The 21,891-nt window shown below is 33.6% G+C and overlaps 1 protein-coding gene across 1 annotated transcript in view; it reads left to right on the top strand.

Moving 5' to 3' along the window:
- The first annotated feature begins 1,166 nt into the window (after positions 1–1,166).
- The window catches only part of LOC140163651 (craniofacial development protein 2-like), a 21,730-nt gene continuing 1,005 nt past the window's right edge, over positions 1,167–21,891 (top strand). Inside the window, exon 1 of the mRNA XM_072186966.1 lies at positions 1,167–1,296. Coding sequence (XP_072043067.1) covers positions 1,167–1,296 — 130 coding nt within the window. The remainder of the gene's footprint in view (positions 1,297–21,891) is intronic.

Here is a 21,891-nt window from a genome sequence, read left to right as displayed (position 1 = left end):
GAAAATGACAGCCCCTTAGTTCCAGTGATGAATAATTTGTAGTCAGTCTGTGTAGGCGGAAGGGGGCGGGCATAAATATTTTCGACCTGAGATAGGGGGTTGTAAAAATTCAGCCCGCAATAGGGGGTCATGAAAAAATTTACTCCGGTCACCGACATAATTCATGAGTCATGACCCACCCCCCTTCCGTAGAAAATGACAGCCCCCTAAGGGGGTCATGAATATACTGGAAGGGGGTCATACAATTTTAGACCAAATATAGGGGTTATAATTTGTTAACACCCAAAATAGGGCTTTATAGAATTATTGAAGGTTGGTGACTAAAAATGTTCGCGCGCTCCGCATGCATTCTTTTAGGGGGGTCATACAAAAATTTGCCCGCAATAGGGGGGTCATAAATTTTTTACATATTCATGACCCCCTCTGCCGAAGAAAATGACATCCCCCTTATTACGTTTAGCTATCACTGCTAAACAGCAGGGCGTGTCTGGCATTTTGATAGGTTAAATTTAAATTTTGATATTAAATTTCCATAAATAGTTGACTTTCTTTCCATGAAAATAATGGAAAAAATGGCATGGATGCAGCTCATGCCAGCATACTAACGCTGGGGGGGTGAATATGCTAGGACTTTTAGTATACTACAGTCATGACTTGCTAGTAGTATATTTTAGGCCAACAGGGCTAGGGCCTAATTATAGTCCAAACCTCATACGGGAGAGGAGAGGACATCATGTTCAACTATAGGCTACAATTGAATTGTTGTCATGTTTTTGCTTACCGTTTTTCTTTCGTAGGCCTGCAGCTACTAACATGATGACACATTGTATTCGCATGCGGTACATGCCATTGGCGGCATTGGTGTTTGTTCAGTCAGATCTCGGCAAATAGTACTCATGTCCATGTCCATGTCACAGTCAGTACACAGTCAATAATAATGATGACATCACATGGCCATGGTAACACTGTCAACATCAGCGTAAAACTCCAGTCAGTGTCAGTACCATGTCCATGAGTATACCTCATGACCCTGGACATGTTGGAAGTTGTAGGCATGCAACAATCCTGGGCAATAATCATGACATCAGGCACAGTAAATAGCAAATCAACTGATTTATCCAGGGTACAACATTCATGACATAATGACATGCATGCATGGCATAATGATGGAGAATCTTGCATGGAAGTCTCAGGGTTTTGATCATTGCATGATTGCAGTGACACTGTCGGTTGGTGCGACGATATTGTCAAGTAGCAGTATTCTCTTGCCAAGTCAGATGCTAGGCCTGTCTACAAGTACAATCAATGTGATGCCGTGTATGCCACTGAGGCCTAGCACAGCATGCTAGTCAGAAGTAACAGGCTACATTTACGCACGGTCATGACGGTTTGCATGCATGATGCATTGAATTGGAGATGTCCATTTTTGCACGGCAACTTGAGATGCAGACAGACCATAAGAAAGCACACTGCCGTAAGAATGAACTTGTTTTATACTAGAATAGAGCTGATTAAATATGTCGTCACTCAACTGGGCTCAGACCATGCAGACAGTACGTAAAAAACAACCATCATCACCATCATGACATGTAAAAGTCCGGGGTAAAAGTATAGCATGCATGTGTACACATAATACTACACACACTGTCACAGCGGCACTCCCGGTAACTATCCACATAAATTCTTCCAAATCGGATATATGTTCAACTCTTCACTTCCAGTTTGGTCCAAGCGATGTTTGAACACTTGCCGTTCATTATATCTTGTTGTTTATTATTCCACAAATCGGTATATCCTGTTAAATTCCTGTACAAAATTTGTCTTCCACACGGCGCCGTGATTGAATTTCGACATCGGTGTTCAAAATTCCGACGAAATGGCGCTACGTTGTTTGATCTCCATATATAGACTATAGAAGTCCATATATCTCCATATATGGACTATATAAGTCCATATATGGATATTTATCGCGCCGTCAAAAAACGTCGGCGCGCATGAAAAAGTCCTCCATGAAAAATGCACGGATCGTTCTCAGGCCTCGAGAGGGCGCACCACCAAATCACTCCACGATTTATGTACCAGTGAAATTCGGTTAAAATAGTCCACCGCTTATTTGAGCTTGTTGCGGCTTTATTTTCAAAACGGATAGTCAAAATTTGCCCATTTTAGCTCATTTGCTTCCGACAAGTGTCTACATGACAAAATATGAGAAAAAGTCCCAATGTTTTATTTCAGAGATGGAGTTTTGGCGCGAATTTGGACAATGTCCGGTTTCAAAAATTGAGTGATTTTTTAGGGTTAAATTTGCACGTTTTTTCTTTGCGGCCAAATAGCAAAAAAAAGTAGATGGTCACCAATATATTCTGTTAAAAGAAAAATATTCTACACGTGATAAGCTTTAATTTGATACCAAACTTTTTATCCATATTACGTTTTTGCAGTGACAAAACGCCATCCAAACATGCGTATTTCCTGTGTTATCCAATGGCGCAATCATTGGTGGTGCGCTCTCTTATAAGCGGCTTTTAAAGTGTGTTGCTATGTACGCGCATTTTTACAAAAAAACATAGAATAAGGGCAGAAGTCTTAATAGATCATTTTATTTCATTCGCAAATGCTTGAAATAACATTTGTGATTAGTTTTAGTAATAATGTTTTTTATTTATCCAAAAGTACAGGTCTCTGACGTTAAGAAAAGCATCAAAAATCTACTTATATGAGCGCTTTTGCTATAGATTTATACCAAATCAGAATAACGTATAAAACTTGTATTTTTGCTTAAAATGCCAAAATCAGTAGGCCTAGTTTGAAGACAGAGAATAAGTGGGGGGAGGGGGTAATTTGACTCAATTATGTAAATAGGCCTATATTTAAGGTATTAAAAATATTTGTACACACATAAAGTACTTTTCACAATTAAAAATTAAAATTAAAGAGTATCATTTTGCATAAAACATTCAATTTTACGTCCAACCTCTTCAAACTTCTGCATGTTGATAAACACGTTGAAATTTGGGTCTTTTGGTGATTCGGAGCTGATATTTAGAGCCCCATTTCTTCCGAACGGAAAGTCGTAGAGGGATGAAATCTTGGGAAATGACTAGAAACTGTCTCTAGTTTACTTAAAAATGTAAAAATTGGATTTTGATAACTATTGACGCGGCTTTTAAAGTGTGTTGCTATGTACGCGAAAAAAAAAAAAAAAACATAGAATAAGGGCAGAAGTCTTAATAGATCATTTTATTTCATTCGCAAATGCTTGAAATAACATTTGTGATTAGTTTTAGTAATAATGTTTTTTATTTATCCAAAAGTACAGGTCTCTGACGTTAAGAAAAGCATCAAAAATCTACTTATATGAGCGCTTTTGCTATAGATTTATACCAAATCAGAATAACGTATAAAACTTGTATTTTTGCTTAAAATGCCAAAATCAGTAGGCCTAGTTTGAAGACAGAGAACGAGAGGGGGGGGTAATTTGACTCAATTATGTAAATAGGCCTATATTTAAGGTATTAAAAATATTTGTACACACATAAAGTACTGTTCACAAATAAAAAATTAAAATTAAAGAGTATCATTTTGCATAAAACATTCAATTTTACGTCCAACCTCTTCAAACTTCTGCATGTTGATAAACACGTTGAAATTTGGGTCTTTTGGTGATTCGGAGCTGATATTTAGAGCCCCATTTCTTCCGAACGGAAAGTCGTAGAGGGATGAAATCTTGGGAAATGACTAGAAACTGTCTCTAGTTTACTTAAAAATGTAAAAATTGGATTTTGATAACTATTGACGTTTATAAGAGGGCGCACCACCAAATCACTCCACGATTTATGTACCAGTGAAATTCGGTTAAAATAGTCCACCGCTTATTTGAGCTTGTTGCGGCTTTATTTTCAAAACGGATAGTCAAAATTTGCCCATTTTCAGCTCATTTGCTTCCGACAAGTGTCTACATGACAAAATATGAGAAAAAGTCCCAATGTTTTATTTCAGAGATGGCGTTTTGGCGCGAATTTGGTCAATGTCCGGTTTCAAAAATTGAGTGATTTTTAGGGTTAAATTTGCACGTTTTTTCTTTGCGGCCAAATAGCAAAAAAAAGTAGATGGTCACCAATATATTCTGTTAAAAGAAAAATATTCTACACGTGATAAGCTTTAATTTGATACCAAACTTTTTATCCATATTACGTTTTTGCAGTGACAAAACGCCATCCAAACATGCGTATTTCCCTGTGTTATCCAATGGCGCAATCATTGGTGGTGCGCTCTCTTATAAGCGGCTTTTAAAGTGTGTTGCTATGTACGCGCATTTTTACAAAAAAACATAGAATAAGGGCAGAAGTCTTAATAGATCATTTTATTTCATTCGCAAATGCTTGAAATAACATTTGTGATTAGTTTTAGTAATAATGTTTTTTATTTATCCAAAAGTACAGGTCTCTGACGTTAAGAAAAGCATCAAAAATCTACTTATATGAGCGCTTTTGCTATAGATTTATACCAAATCAGAATAACGTATAAAACTTGTATTTTTGCTTAAAATGCCAAAATCAGTAGGCCTAGTTTGAAGACAGAGAACGAGAGGGGGGGTAATTTGACTCAATTATGTAAATAGGCCTATATTTAAGGTATTAAAATATTTGTACACACATAAAGTACTTTTCACAATTAAAAATTAAAATTAAAGAGTATCATTTTGCATAAAACATTCAATTTTACGTCCAACCTCTTCAAACTTCTGCATGTTGATAAACACGTTGAAATTTGGGTCTTTTGGTGATTCGGAGCTGATATTTAGAGCCCCATTTCTTCCGAACGGAAAGTCGTAGAGGGATGAAATCTTGGGAAATGACTAGAAACTGTCTCTAGTTTACTTAAAAATGTAAAAAATTGGATTTTGATAACTATTGACGCGGCTTTTAAAGTGTGTTGCTATGTACGCGCATTTTTACAAAAAAACATAGAATAAGGGCAGAAGTCTTAATAGATCATTTTATTTCATTCGCAAATGCTTGAAATAACATTTGTGATTAGTTTTAGTAATAATGTTTTTTTATTTATCCAAAAGTACAGGTCTCTGACGTTAAGAAAAGCATCAAAAATCTACTTATATGAGCGCTTTTGCTATAGATTTATACCAAATCAGAATAACGTATAAAACTTGTATTTTTGCTTAAAATGCCAAAATCAGTAGGCCTAGTTTGAAGACAGAGAACGAGAGGGGGGGGTAATTTGACTCAATTATGTAAATAGGCCTATATTTAAGGTATTAAAAATATTTGTACACACATAAAGTACTTTTCACAAATAAAAAATTAAAATTAAAGAGTATCATTTTGCATAAAACATTCAATTTTACGTCCAACCTCTTCAAACTTCTGCATGTTGATAAACACGTTGAAATTTGGGTCTTTTGGTGATTCGGAGCTGATATTTAGAGCCCCATTTCTTCCGAACGGAAAGTCGTAGAGGGATGAAATCTTGGGAAATGACTAGAAACTGTCTCTAGTTTACTTAAAAATGTAAAAAATTGGATTTTGATAACTATTGACGTTTATAAGAGGGCGCACCACCAAATCACTCCACGATTTATGTACCAGTGAAATTCGGTTAAAATAGTCCACCGCTTATTTGAGCTTGTTGCGGCTTTATTTTCAAAACGGATAGTCAAAATTTGCCCATTTTTTTTCATTTGCTTCCGACAAGTGTCTACATGACAAAATATGAGAAAAAGTCCCAATGTTTTATTTCAGAGATGGAGTTTTGGCGCGAATTTGGACAATGTCCGGTTTCAAAAATTGAGTGATTTTTAGGGTTAAATTTGCACGTTTTTTCTTTGCGGCCAAATAGCAAAAAAAGTAGATGGTCACCAATATATTCTGTTAAAAGAAAAATATTCTACACGTGATAAGCTTTAATTTGATACCAAACTTTTTATCCATATTACGTTTTTGCAGTGACAAAACGCCATCCAAACATGCGTATTTCCCTGTGTTATCCAATGGCGCAATCATTGGTGGTGCGCTCTCTTATAAGCGGCTTTTAAAGTGTGTTGCTATGTACGCGCATTTTTACAAAAAAACATAGAATAAGGGCAGAAGTCTTAATAGATCATTTTATTTCATTCGCAAATGCTTGAAATAACATTTGTGATTAGTTTTAGTAATAATGTTTTTTATTTATCCAAAAGTACAGGTCTCTGACGTTAAGAAAAGCATCAAAAATCTACTTATATGAGCGCTTTTGCTATAGATTTATACCAAATCAGAATAACGTATAAAACTTGTATTTTTGCTTAAAATGCCAAAATCAGTAGGCCTAGTTTGAAGACAGAGAACGAGAGGGGGGGTAATTTGACTCAATTATGTAAATAGGCCTATATTTAAGGTATTAAAAATATTTGTACACACATAAAGTACTTTACACAATTAAAAAATTAAAATTAAAGAGTATCATTTTGCATAAAACATTCAATTTTACGTCCAACCTCTTCAAACTTCTGCATGTTGATAAACACGTTGAAATTTGGGTCTTTTGGTGATTCGGAGCTGATATTTAGAGCCCCATTTCTTCCGAACGGAAAGTCGTAGAGGGATGAAATCTTGGGAAATGACTAGAAACTGTCTCTAGTTTACTTAAAAATGTAAAAAATTGGATTTTGATAACTATTGACGCGGCTTTTAAAGTGTGTTGCTATGTACGCGCATTTTTACAAAAAACATAGAATAAGGGCAGAAGTCTTAATAGATCATTTTATTTCATTCGCAAATGCTTGAAATAACATTTGTGATTAGTTTTAGTAATAATGTTTTTTATTTATCCAAAAGTACAGGTCTCTGACGTTAAGAAAAGCATCAAAATCTACTTATATGAGCGCTTTTGCTATAGATTTATACCAAATCAGAATAACGTATAAAACTTGTATTTTTGCTTAAAATGCCAAAATCAGTAGGCCTAGTTTGAAGACAGAGAACGAGGGGGGGGGGGGTAATTTGACTCAATTATGTAAATAGGCCTATATTTAAGGTATTAAAATATTTGTACACACATAAAGTACTTTTCACAATTATAAAATTAAAATTAAAGAGTATCATTTTGCATAAAACATTCAATTTTACGTCCAACCTCTTCAAACTTCTGCATGTTGATAAACACGTTGAAATTTGGGTCTTTTGGTGATTCGGAGCTGATATTTAGAGCCCCATTTCTTCCGAACGGAAAGTCGTAGAGGGATGAAATCTTGGGAAATGACTAGAAACTGTCTCTAGTTTACTTAAAATGTAAAAATTGGATTTTGATAACTATTGACGTTTATAAGAGGGCGCACCACCAAATCACTCCACGATTTATGTACCAGTGAAATTCGGTTAAAATAGTCCACCGCTTATTTGAGCTTGTTGCGGCTTTATTTTCAAAACGGATAGTCAAAATTTGCCCATTTTAGCTCATTTGCTTCCGACAAGTGTCTACATGACAAAATATGAGAAAAAGTCCCAATGTTTTATTTCAGAGATGGAGTTTTGGCGCGAATTTGGACAATGTCCGGTTTCAAAAATTGAGTGATTTTTAGGGTTAAATTTGCACGTTTTTTCTTTGCGGCCAAATAGCAAAAAAAGTAGATGGTCACCAATATATTCTGTTAAAAGAAAAATATTCTACACGTGATAAGCTTTAATTTGATACCAAACTTTTTATCCATATTACGTTTTTGCAGTGACAAAACGCCATCCAAACATGCGTATTTCCCTGTGTTATCCAATGGCGCAATCATTGGTGGTGCGCTCTCTTATAAGCGGCTTTTAAAGTGTGTTGCTATGTACGCGCATTTTACAAAAAACATAGAATAAGGGCAGAAGTCTTAATAGATCATTTTATTTCATTCGCAAATGCTTGAAATAACATTTGTGATTAGTTTTAGTAATAATGTTTTTTTATTTATCCAAAAGTACAGGTCTCTGACGTTAAGAAAAGCATCAAAAATCTACTTATATGAGCGCTTTTGCTATAGATTTATACCAAATCAGAATAACGTATAAAACTTGTATTTTTGCTTAAAATGCCAAAATCAGTAGGCCTAGTTTGAAGACAGAGAACGAGAGGGGGGGGTAATTTGACTCAATTATGTAAATAGGCCTATATTTAAGGTATTAAAAATATTTGTACACACATAAAGTACTTTTCACAATTAAAAAATTAAAATTAAAGAGTATCATTTTGCATAAAACATTCAATTTTACGTCCAACCTCTTCAAACTTCTGCATGTTGATAAACACGTTGAAATTTGGGTCTTTTGGTGATTCGGAGCTGATATTTAGAGCCCCATTTCTTCCGAACGGAAAGTCGTAGAGGGATGAAATCTTGGGAAATGACTAGAAACTGTCTCTAGTTTACTTAAAAATGTAAAAATTGGATTTTGATAACTATTGATGTGGCTTTTAAAGTGTGTTGCTATGTACGAGAAAAAAAAAAAAAAAACATAGAATAAGGGCAGAAGTCTTAATAGATCATTTTATTTCATTCGCAAATGCTTGAAATAACATTTGTGATTAGTTTTAGTAATAATGTTTTTTTATTTATCCAAAAGTACAGGTCTCTGACGTTAAGAAAAGCATCAAAAATCTACTTATATGAGCGCTTTTGCTATAGATTTATACCAAATCAGAATAACGTATAAAACTTGTATTTTTGCTTAAAATGCCAAAATCAGTAGGCCTAGTTTGAAGACAGAGAACGAGAGGGGGGGGGTAATTTGACTCAATTATGTAAATAGGCCTATATTTAAGGTATTAAAAATATTTGTACACACATAAAGTACTTTTCACAAAAAAAAAATTAAAATTAAAGAGTATCATTTTGCATAAAACATTCAATTTTACGTCCAACCTCTTCAAACTTCTGCATGTTGATAAACACGTTGAAATTTGGGTCTTTTGGTGATTCGGAGCTGATATTTAGAGCCCCATTTCTTCCGAACGGAAAGTCGTAGAGGGATGAAATCTTGGGAAATGACTAGAAACTGTCTCTAGTTTACTTAAAAATGTAAAAATTGGATTTTGATAACTATTGACGTTTATAAGAGGGCGCACCACCAAATCACTCCACGATTTATGTACCAGTGAAATTCGGTTAAAATAGTCCACCGCTTATTTGAGCTTGTTGCGGCTTTATTTTCAAAACGGATAGTCAAAATTTGCCCATTTTAGCTCATTTGCTTCCGACAAGTGTCTACATGACAAAATATGAGAAAAAGTCCCAATGTTTTATTTCAGAGATGGAGTTTTGGCGCGAATTTGGACAATGTCCGGTTTCAAAAATTGAGTGATTTTTTAGGGTTAAATTTGCACGTTTTTTTTCTTTGCGGCCAAATAGAAAAAAAAGTAGATGGTCACCAATATATTCTGTTAAAAGAAAAATATTCTACACGTGATAAGCTTTAATTTGATACCAAACTTTTTATCCATATTACGTTTTTGCAGTGACAAAACGCCATCCAAACATGCGTATTTCCTGTGTTATCCAATGGCGCAATCATTGGTGGTGCGCTCTCTTATAAGCGGCTTTTAAAGTGTGTTGCTATGTACGCGCATTAATAAAAAAAAACATAGAATAAGGGCAGAAGTCTTAATAGATCATTTTATTTCATTCGCAAATGCTTGAAATAACATTTGTGATTAGTTTTAGTAATAATGTTTTTTATTTATCCAAAAGTACAGGTCTCTGACGTGGAGAAAAGCATCAAAAATCTACTTATATGAGCGCTTTTGCTATAGATTTATACCAAATCAGAATAACGTATAAAACTTGTATTTTTGCTTAAAATGCCAAAATCAGTAGGCCTAGTTTGAAGACAGAGAACGAGAGGGGGGGGGTAATTTGACTCAATTATGTAAATAGGCCTATATTTAAGGTATTAAAAATATTTGTACACACATAAAGTACTTTTCACAATTAAAAAATTAAAATTAAAGAGTATCATTTTGCATAAAACATTCAATTTTACGTCCAACCTCTTCAAACTTCTGCATGTTGATAAACACGTTGAAATTTGGGTCTTTTGGTGATTCGGAGCTGATATTTAGAGCCCCATTTCTTCCGAACGGAAAGTCGTAGAGGGATGAAATCTTGGGAAATGACTAGAAACTGTCTCTAGTTTACTTAAAAATGTAAAAATTGGATTTTGATAACTATTGACGCGGCTTTTAAAGTGTGTTGCTATGTACGCGCATTTTTAAAAAAAAACATAGAATAAGGGCAGAAGTCTTAATAGATCATTTTATTTCATTCGCAAATGCTTGAAATAACATTTGTGATTAGTTTTAGTAATAATGTTTTTTTATTTATCCAAAAGTACAGGTCTGACGTTAAGAAAAGCATCAAAAATCTACTTATATGAGCGCTTTTGCTATAGATTTATACCAAATCAGAATAACGTATAAAACTTGTATTTTTGCTTAAAAATGCCAAAATCAGTAGGCCTAGTTTGAAGACAGAGAACGAGAGGGGGGGGTAATTTGACTCAATTATGTAAATAGGCCTATATTTAAGGTATTAAAATATTTGTACACACATAAAGTACTTTTCACAATTAAAAAATTAAAATTAAAGAGTATCATTTTGCATAAAACATTCAATTTTACGTCCAACCTCTTCAAACTTCTGCATGTTGATAAACACGTTGAAATTTGGGTCTTTTGGTGATTCGGAGCTGATATTTAGAGCCCCATTTCTTCCGAACGGAAAGTCGTAGAGGGATGAAATCTTGGGAAATGACTAGAAACTGTCTCTAGTTTACTTAAAATGTAAAAATTGGATTTTGATAACTATTGACGTTTATAAGAGGGCGCACCACCAAATCACTCCACGATTTATGTACCAGTGAAATTCGGTTAAAATAGTCCACCGCTTATTTGAGCTTGTTGCGGCTTTATTTTCAAAACGGATAGTCAAAATTTGCCCATTTTAAGCTCATTTGCTTCCGACAAGTGTCTACATGACAAAATATGAGAAAAAGTCCCAATGTTTTATTTCAGAGATGGAGTTTTGGCGCGAATTTGGACAATGTCCGGTTTCAAAAATTGAGTGATTTTTTAGGGTTAAATTTGCACGTTTTTTCTTTGCGGCCAAATAGCAAAAAAAGTAGATGGTCACCAATATATTCTGTTAAAAGAAAAATATTCTACACGTGATAAGCTTTAATTTGATACCAAACTTTTTATCCATATTACGTTTTTGCAGTGACAAAACGCCATCCAAACATGCGTATTTCCCTGTGTTATCCAATGGCGCAATCATTGGTGGTGCGCTCTCTTATAAGCGGCTTTTAAAGTGTGTTGCTATGTACGCGCATTTTTTACAAAAAAACATAGAATAAGGGCAGAAGTCTTAATAGATCATTTTATTTCATTCGCAAATGCTTGAAATAACATTTGTGATTAGTTTTAGTAATAATGTTTTTTTATTTATCCAAAAGTACAGGTCTCTGACGTTAAGAAAAGCATCAAAAATCTACTTATATGAGCGCTTTTGCTATAGATTTATACCAAATCAGAATAACGTATAAAACTTGTATTTTTGCTTAAAATGCCAAAATCAGTAGGCCTAGTTTGAAGACAGAGAACGAGAGGGGGGGTAATTTGACTCAATTATGTAAATAGGCCTATATTTAAGGTATTAAAAATATTTGTACACACATAAAGTACTTTACACAATTAAAAAATTAAAATTAAAGAGTATCATTTTGCATAAAACATTCAATTTTACGTCCAACCTCTTCAAACTTCTGCATGTTGATAAACACGTTGAAATTTGGGTCTTTTGGTGATTCGGAGCTGATATTTAGAGCCCCATTTCTTCCGAACGGAAAGTCGTAGAGGGATGAAATCTTGGGAAATGACTAGAAACTGTCTCTAGTTTACTTAAAAATGTAAAAATTGGATTTTGATAACTATTGACGCGGCTTTTTAAAGTGTGTTGCTATGTACGCGCATTTTTACAAAAAACATAGAATAAGGGCAGAAGTCTTAATAGATCATTTTATTTCATTCGCAAATGCTTGAAATAACATTTGTGATTAGTTTTAGTAATAATGTTTTTTATTTATCCAAAAGTACAGGTCTCTGACGTTAAGAAAAGCATCAAAATCTACTTATATGAGCGCTTTTGCTATAGATTTATACCAAATCAGAATAACGTATAAAACTTGTATTTTTGCTTAAAATGCCAAAATCAGTAGGCCTAGTTTGAAGACAGAGAACGAGAGGGGGGGTAATTTGACTCAATTATGTAAATAGGCCTATATTTAAGGTATTAAAAATATTTGTACACACATAAAGTACTTTTCACAATTAAAAATTAAAATTATCATCATTTTGCATAAAACATTCAATTTTACGTCCAACCTCTTCAAACTTCTGCATGTTGATAAACACGTTGAAATTTGGGTCTTTTGGTGATTCGGAGCTGATATTTAGAGCCCCATTTCTTCCGAACGGAAAGTCGTAGAGGGATGAAATCTTGGGAAATGACTAGAAACTGTCTCTAGTTTACTTAAAAATGTAAAAAATTGGATTTTGATAACTATTGACGTTTATAAGAGGGCGCACCACCAAATCACTCCACGATTTATGTACCAGTGAAATTCGGTTAAAATAGTCCACCGCTTATTTGAGCTTGTTGCGGCTTTATTTTCAAAACGGATAGTCAAAATTTGCCCATTTAAGCTCATTTGCTTCCGACAAGTGTCTACATGACAAAATATGAGAAAAAGTCCCAATGTTTTATTTCAGAGATGGAGTTTTGGCGCGAATTTGGACAATGTCCGGTTTCAAAAATTGAGTGATTTTTAGGGTTAAATTTGCACGTTTTTTCTTTGCGGCCAAATAGCAAAAAAAGTAGATGGTCACCAATATATTCTGTTAAAAGAAAAATATTCTACACGTGATAAGCTTTAATTTGATACCAAACTTTTTATCCATATTACGTTTTTGCAGTGACAAAACGCCATCCAAACATGCGTATTTCCCTGTGTTATCCAATGGCGCAATCATTGGTGGTGCGCTCTCTTATAAGCGGCTTTTAAAGTGTGTTGCTATGTACGCGCATTTTTACAAAAAAACATAGAATAAGGGCAGAAGTCTTAATAGATCATTTTATTTCATTCGCAAATGCTTGAAATAACATTTGTGATTAGTTTTAGTAATAATGTTTTTTATTTATCCAAAAGTACAGGTCTCTGACGTTAAGAAAAGCATCAAAAATCTACTTATATGAGCGCTTTTGCTATAGATTTATACCAAATCAGAATAACGTATAAAACTTGTATTTTTGCTTAAAATGCCAAAATCAGTAGGCCTAGTTTGAAGACAGAGAACGAGAGGGGGGGTAATTTGACTCAATTATGTAAATAGGCCTATATTTAAGGTATTAAAAATATTTGTACACACATAAAGTACTTTTAACAAAAAAAAAATTAAAATTAAAGAGTATCATTTTGCATAAAACATTCAATTTTACGTCCAACCTCTTCAAACTTCTGCATGTTGATAAACACGTTGAAATTTGGGTCTTTTGGTGATTCGGAGCTGATATTTAGAGCCCCATTTCTTCCGAACGGAAAGTCGTAGAGGGATGAAATCTTGGGAAATGACTAGAAACTGTCTCTAGTTTACTTAAAAATGTAAAAAATTGGATTTTGATAACTATTGACGCGGCTTTTAAAGTGTGTTGCTATGTACGCGCATTTTTACAAAAAAACATAGAATAAGGGCAGAAGTCTTAATAGATCATTTTATTTCATTCGCAAATGCTTGAAATAACATTTGTGATTAGTTTTAGTAATAATGTTTTTTTATTTATCCAAAAGTACAGGTCTCTGACGTTAAGAAAAGCATCAAAATCTACTTATATGAGCGCTTTTGCTATAGATTTATACCAAATCAGAATAACGTATAAAACTTGTATTTTTGCTTAAAATGCCAAAATCAGTAGGCCTAGTTTGAAGACAGAGAACGAGAGGGGGGGTAATTTGACTCAATTATGTAAATAGGCCTATATTTAAGGTATTAAAATATTTGTACAAACATAAAGTACTTTTCACAATTAAAAATTAAAATTAAAGAGTATCATTTTGCATAAAACATTCAATTTTACGTCCAACCTCTTCAAACTTCTGCATGTTGATAAACACGTTGAAATTTGGGTCTTTTGGTGATTCGGAGCTGATATTTAGAGCCCCATTTCTTCCGAACGGAAAGTCGTAGAGGGATGAAATCTTGGGAAATGACTAGAAACTGTCTCTAGTTTACTTAAAAATGTAAAAAATTGGATTTTGATAACTATTGACGTTTATAAGAGGGGCGCACCACCAAATCACTCCACGATTTATGTACCAGTGAAATTCGGTTAAAATAGTCCACCGCTTATTTGAGCTTGTTGCGGCTTTATTTTCAAAACGGATAGTCAAAATTTGCCCATTTTAGCTCATTTGCTTCCGACAAGTGTCTACATGAAAAAATATGAGAAAAAGTCCCAATGTTTTATTTCAGAGATGGAGTTTTGGCGCGAATTTGGACAATGTCCGGTTTCAAAAATTGAGTGATTTTGTAGGGTTAAATTTGCACGTTTTTTCTTTGCGGCCAAATAGCAAAAAAAGTAGATGGTCACCAATATATTCTGTTAAAAGAAAAATATTCTACACGTGATAAGCTTTAATTTGATACCAAACTTTTTATCCATATTACGTTTTTGCAGTGACAAAACGCCATCCAAACATGCGTATTTCCCTGTGTTATCCAATGGCGCAATCATTGGTGGTGCGCTCTCTTATAAGCGGCTTTTAAAGTGTGTTGCTATGTACGCGCATTTTTACAAAAAATCATAGAATAAGGGCAGAAGTCTTAATAGATCATTTTATTTCATTCGCAAATGCTTGAAATAACATTTGTGATTAGTTTTAGTAATAATGTTTTTTATTTATCCAAAAGTACAGGTCTCTGACGTTAAGAAAAGCATCAAAATCTACTTATATGAGCGCTTTTGCTATAGATTTATACCAAATCAGAATAACGTATAAAACTTGTATTTTTTTTTTATTTGCCAAAATCAGTAGGCCTAGTTTGAAGACAGAGAACGAGAGGGGGGGTAATTTGACTCAATTATGTAAATAGGCCTATATTTAAGGTATTAAAAATATTTGTACACACATAAAGTACTTTTCACAAATAAAAAATTAAAATTAAAGAGTATCATTTTGCATAAAACATTCAATTTTACGTCCAACCTCTTCAAACTTCTGCATGTTGATAAACACGTTGAAATTTGGGTCTTTTGGTGATTCGGAGCTGATATTTAGAGCCCCATTTCTTCCGAACGGAAAGTCGTAGAGGGATGAAATCTTGGGAAATGACTAGAAACTGTCTCTAGTTTACTTAAAAAATGTAAAAAATTGGATTTTGATAACTATTGACGTTTATAAGAGGGCGCACCACCAAATCACTCCACGATTTATGTACCAGTGAAATTCGGTTAAAATAGTCCACCGCTTATTTGAGCTTGTTGCGGCTTTATTTTCAAAACGGATAGTCAAAATTTGCCCATTTTAGCTCATTTGCTTCCGACAAGTGTCTACATGACAAAATATGAGAAAAAGTCCCAATGTTTTATTTCAGAGATGGAGTTTTGGCGCGAATTTGGACAATGTCCGGTTTCAAAAATTGAGTGATTTTTAGGGTTAAATTTGCACGTTTTTCTTTGCGGCCAAATAGCAAAAAAAGTAGATGGTCACCAATATATTCTGTTAAAAGAAAAATATTCTACACGTGATAAGCTTTAATTTGATACCAAACTTTTTATCCATATTACGTTTTTTGCAGTGACAAAACGCCATCCAAACATGCGTATTTCCCTGTGTTATCCAATGGCGCAATCATTGGTGGTGCGCTCTCTTATAAGCGGCTTTTAAAGTGTGTTGCTATGTACGCGCATTTTTAAAAAAAAACATAGAATAAGGGCAGAAGTCTTAATAGATCATTTTATTTCATTCGCAAATGCTTGAAATAACATTTGTGATTAGTTTTAGTAATAATGTTTTTTATTTATCCAAAAGTACAGGTCTCTGACGTTAAGAAAAGCATCAAAAATCTACTTATATGAGCGCTTTTGCTATAGATTTATACCAAATCAGAATAACGTATAAAACTTGTATTTTTGCTTAAAATGCCAAAATCAGTAGGCCTAGTTTGAAGACAGAGAACGAGAGGGGGGGGTAATTTGACTCAATTATGTAAATAGGCCTATATTTAAAGTATTAAAAATATTTGTACACACATAAAGTACTTTTCACAATTAAAAAATTAAAATTAAAGAGTATCATTTTGCATAAAACATTCAATTTTACGTCCAACCTCTTCAAACTTCTGCATGTTGATAAACACGTTGAAATTTGGGTCTTTTGGTGATTCGGAGCTGATATTTAGAGCCCCATTTCTTCCGAACGGAAAGTCGTAGAGGGATGAAATCTTGGGAAATGACTAGAAACTGTCTCTAGTTTACTTAAAAATGTAAAAATTGGATTTTGATAACTATTGACGTTTATAAGAGGGCGCACCACCAAATCACTCCACGATTTATGTACCAGTGAAATTCGGTTAAAATAGTCCACCGCTTATTTGAGCTTGTTGCGGCTTTATTTTCAAAACGGATAGTCAAAATTTGCCCATTTTAAGCTCATTTGCTTCCGACAAGTGTCTACATGAAAAAATATGAGAAAAAGTCCCAATGTTTTATTTCAGAGATGGAGTTTTGGCGCGAATTTGGACAATGTCCGGTTTCAAAAATTGAGCGTTTGTTTAGGGTTAAATTTGCACGTTTTTTCTTTGCGGCCAAATAGCAAAAAAAGTAGATGGTCACCAATATATTCTGTTAAAAGAAAAATATTCTACACGTGATAAGCTTTAATTTGATACCAAACTTTTTATCCATATTACGTTTTTGCAGTGACAAAACGCCATCCAAACATGCGTATTTCCCTGTGTTATCCAATGGCGCAATCATTGGTGGTGCGCTCTCTTATAAGCGGCTTTTAAAGTGTGTTGCTATGTACGCGCATTTTTACAAACACACCATAGAATAAGGGCAGAAGTCTTAATAGATCATTTTATTTCATTCGCAAATGCTTGAAATAACATTTGTGATTAGTTTTAGTAATAATTTTTTTTTATTTATCCAAAAGTACAGGTCTCTGACGTTAAGAAAAGCATCAAAAATCTACTTATATGAGCGCTTTTGCTATAGATTTATACCAAATCAGAATAACGTATAAAACTTGTATTTTTGCTTAAAATGCCAAAATCAGTAGGCCTATTTTGAATGCAGATACTGAGGGGGGGGGGGTAATTTGACTCAATTATGTAAATAGGCCTATATTTAAGGTATTAAAAATATTTGTACACACATAAAGTACTTTTCACAATTAAAAAATTAAAATTAAAGAGTATCATTTTGCATAAAACATTCAATTTTACGTCCAACCTCTTCAAACTTCTGCATGTTGATAAACACGTTGAAATTTGGGTCTTTTGGTGATTCGGAGCTGATATTTAGAGCCCCATTTCTTCCGAACGGAAAGTCGTAGAGGGATGAAATCTTGGGAAATGACTAGAAACTGTCTCTAGTTTACTTAAAAATGTAAAAATTGGATTTTGATAACTATTGACGCGGTTTTAAAGTGTGTTGCAAATGTACGCGCATTTTTACAAAAAACATAGAATAAGGGCAGAAGTCTTAATAGATCATTTTATTTCATTCGCAAATGCTTGAAATAACATTTGTGATTAGTTTTAGTAATAATGTTTTTTTATTTATCCAAAAGTACAGGTCTCTGACGTTAAGAAAAGCATCAAAAATCTACTTATATGAGCGCTTTTGCTATAGATTTATACCAAATCAGAATAACGTATAAAACTTGTATTTTTGCTTAAAATGCCAAAATCAGTAGGCCTAGTTTGAAGACAGAGAACGAGAGGGGGGGTAATTTGACTCAATTATGTAAATAGGCCTATATTTAAGGTATTAAAAATATTTGTACACACATAAAGTACTTTTCACAATTAAAAAATTAAAATTAAAGAGTATCATTTTGCATAAAACATTCAATTTTACGTCCAACCTCTTCAAACTTCTGCATGTTGATAAACACGTTGAAATTTGGGTCTTTTGGTGATTCGGAGCTGATATTTAGAGCCCCATTTCTTCCGAACGGAAAGTCGTAGAGGGATGAAATCTTGGGAAATGACTAGAAACTGTCTCTAGTTTACTTAAAAATGTAAAAAATTGGATTTTGATAACTATTGACGTTTATAAGAGGGCGCACCACCACATCACTCCACGATTTATGTACCAGTGAAATTCGGTTAAAATAGTCCACCGCTTATTTGAGCTTGTTGCGGCTTTATTTTCAAAACGTATAGTCAAAATTTGCCCATTTTAGCTCATTTGCTTCCGACAAGTGTCTACATGACAAAATATGAGAAAAAGTCCCAATGTTTTATTTCAGAGATGGAGTTTTGGCGCGAATTTGGACAATGTCCGGTTTCAAAAATTGAGTGATTTTTTAGGGTTAAATTTGCACGTTTTTTCTTTGCGGCCAAATAGCAAAAAAAGTAGATGGTCACCAATATATTCTGTTAAAAGAAAAATATTCTACACGTGATAAGCTTTAATTTGATACCAAACTTTTTATCCATATTACGTTTTTGCAGTGACAAAACGCCATCCAAACATGCGTATTTCCCTGTGTTATCCAATGGCGCAATCATTGGTGGTGCGCTCTCTTATAAGCGGCTTTTAAAGTGTGTTGCTATGTACGCGCATTTTACAAAAAACATAGAATAAGGGCAGAAGTCTTAATAGATCATTTTATTTCATTCGCAAATGCTTGAAATAACATTTGTGATTAGTTTTAGTAATAATGTTTTTTTATTTATCCAAAAGTACAGGTCTCTGACGTTAAGAAAAGCATCAAAAATCTACTTATATGAGCGCTTTTGCTATAGATTTATACCAAATCAGAATAACGTATAAAACTTGTATTTTTGCTTAAAATGCCAAAATCAGTAGGCCTAGTTTGAAGACAGAGAACGAGAGGGGGGGTAATTTGACTCAATTATGTAAATAGGCCTATATTTAAGGTATTAAAATATTTGTACACACATAAAGTACTTTTCACAATTAAAAAATTAAAATTAAAGAGTATCATTTTGCATAAAACATTCAAATTTACGTCCAACCTCTTCAAACTTCTGCATGTTGATAAACACGTTGAAAAATTTTGGTGATTCGGAGCTGATATTTAGAGCCCATTTCTTCCGAACGGAAAGTCGTAGAGGGATGAAATCGTGGGAAATGAATAAAAACTGTCTCTAGTTTACTTAAAAATGTAAAAAATTGGATTTTGATAACTATTGACGTGCGGCTTTTAAAGTGTGTTGCTATGTACGCGCATTTTTACAAAAAAACATAGAATAAGGGCAGAAGTCTTAATAGATCATTTTATTTCATTCGCAAATGCTTGAAATAACATTTGTGATTAGTTTTAGTAATCATGTTTTTTTATTTCTCCAAAAGTACAGGTCTCTGACGTTAAGAAAAGCATCAAAAAGTCTACTTATATGAGCGCTTTTGCTATAGATTTATACCAAAGCAGAATAACGTATAAAACTTGTATTTTTGCTTAAAATGCCAAAATCAGTAGGCCTAGTTTGAAGACAGAGAACGAGAGGGGGGTAATTTGACTCAATTATGTAAATAGGCCTATATTTAAGGTATTAAAAATATTTGTACACACATAAAGTACTTTTCACAATTAAAAATTAAAATTAAAGAGTATCATTTTGCATAAAACATTCAATTTTACGTCCAACCTCTTCAAACTTCTGCATGTTGATAAACACGTTGAAATTTGGGTCTTTTGGTGATTCGGAGCTGATATTTAGAGCCCCATTTCTTCCGAACGGAAAGTCGTAGAGGGATGAAATCTTGGGAAATGACTAGAAACTGTCTCTAGTTTACTTAAAATGTAAAAATTGGATTTTGATAACTATTGACGTTTATAAGAGGGCGCACCACCAAATCACTCCACGATTTATGTACCAGTGAAATTCGGTTAAAATAGTCCACCGCTTATTTGAGCTTGTTGCGGCTTTATTTTCAAAACGGATAGTCAAAATTTGCCCATTTTAGCTCATTTGCTTCCGACAAGTGTCTACATGACAAAATATGAGAAAAAGTCCCAATGTTTTATTTCAGAGATGGAGTTTTGGCGCGAATTTGGACAATGTCCGGTTTCAAAAATTGAGTGATTTTTAGGGTTAAATTTTGCACGTTTTTTCTTTGCGGCCAAATAGCAAAAAAAGTAGATGGTCACCAATATATTCTGTTAAAAGAAAAATATTCTACACGTGATAAGCTTTAATTTGATACCAAACTTTTTATCCATATTACGTTTTTGCAGTGACAAAACGCCATCCAAACATGCGTATTTCCTGTGTTATCCAATGGCGCAATCATTGGTGGTGCGCTCTCTTATAAGCGGCTTTTAAAGTGTGTTGCTATGTACGCGCATTTTTACAAAAAAACATAGAATAAGGGCAGAAGTCTTAATAGATCATTTTATTTCATTCGCAAATGCTTGAAATAACATTTGTGATTAGTTTTAGTAATAATGTTTTTTATTTATCCAAAAGTACAGGTCTCTGACGTTAAGAAAAGCATCAAAAATCTACTTATATGAGCGCTTTTGCTATAGATTTATACCAAATCAGAATAACGTATAAAACTTGTATTTTTGCTTTTAATTCCAAAATCAGTAGGCCTAGTTTGAAGACAGAGAACGAGAGGGGGGTAATTTGACTCAATTATGTAAATAGGCCTATATTTAAGGTATTAAAAATATTTGTACACACATAAAGTACTTTTCACAATTAAAAAATTAAAATTAAAGAGTATCATTTTGCATAAAACATTCAATTTTACGTCCAACCTCTTCAAACTTCTGCATGTTGATAAACACGTTGAAATTTGGGTCTTTTGGTGATTCGGAGCTGATATTTAGAGCCCCATTTCTTCCGAACGGAAAGTCGTAGAGGGATGAAATCTTGGGAAATGACTAGAAACTGTCTCTAGTTTACTTAAAAATGTAAAAAATTGGATTTTGATAACTATTTTTTATTTATCCAAAAGTACAGGTCTCTGACGTTAAGAAAAGCATCAAAAATCTACTTATATGAGCGCTTTTGCTATAGATTTATACCAAATCAGAATAACGTATAAAACTTGTATTTTTGCTTAAAATGCCAAAATCAGTAGGCCTAGTTTGAAGACAGAGAACGAGAGGGGGGGGGGGGGTAATTTGACTCAATTATGTAAATAGGCCTATATATTTAAAGGTATTAAAAATATTTAGCCCACACACATAAAAGTACTTTTCACAATTAAAAATTAAAATTAAAGAGTATCATTTTGCATAAAACATTCAATTTTACGTCCAACCTCTTCAAACTTCTGCATGTTGATAAACACGTTGAAATTTGGGTCTTTTGTGATTCGGAGCTGATATTTAGAGCTCCCATTTCTTCCGAACGGAAAAGTCGTAGAGGGATGAAATCTTGGGAAATGACTAGAAACTGTCTCTAGTTTACTTAAAAATGTAAAAATTGGATTTGATAACTATTGACGTTTATAAGAGGATAAGGCACCACCAAATCATACTCCACGATTTATGTACCAGTGAAATTGAAGCAAAAGAATGTCCACCGTTTGGTTTGAGCTTGTTGCGGCTTATTTTCAAAACGGATAGTCAAAATTTGCCCATTTTCAGCTCATTTGCTTCC

Source organism: Amphiura filiformis, chromosome 11 (genome assembly GCF_039555335.1).
Source record: "Amphiura filiformis chromosome 11, Afil_fr2py, whole genome shotgun sequence".
Taxonomy (NCBI): domain Eukaryota; kingdom Metazoa; phylum Echinodermata; class Ophiuroidea; order Amphilepidida; family Amphiuridae; genus Amphiura; species Amphiura filiformis.
The sequence above is the reverse complement of the archived record's forward strand: the minus strand, read 5'-3'. Positions and strand labels throughout refer to the sequence as shown.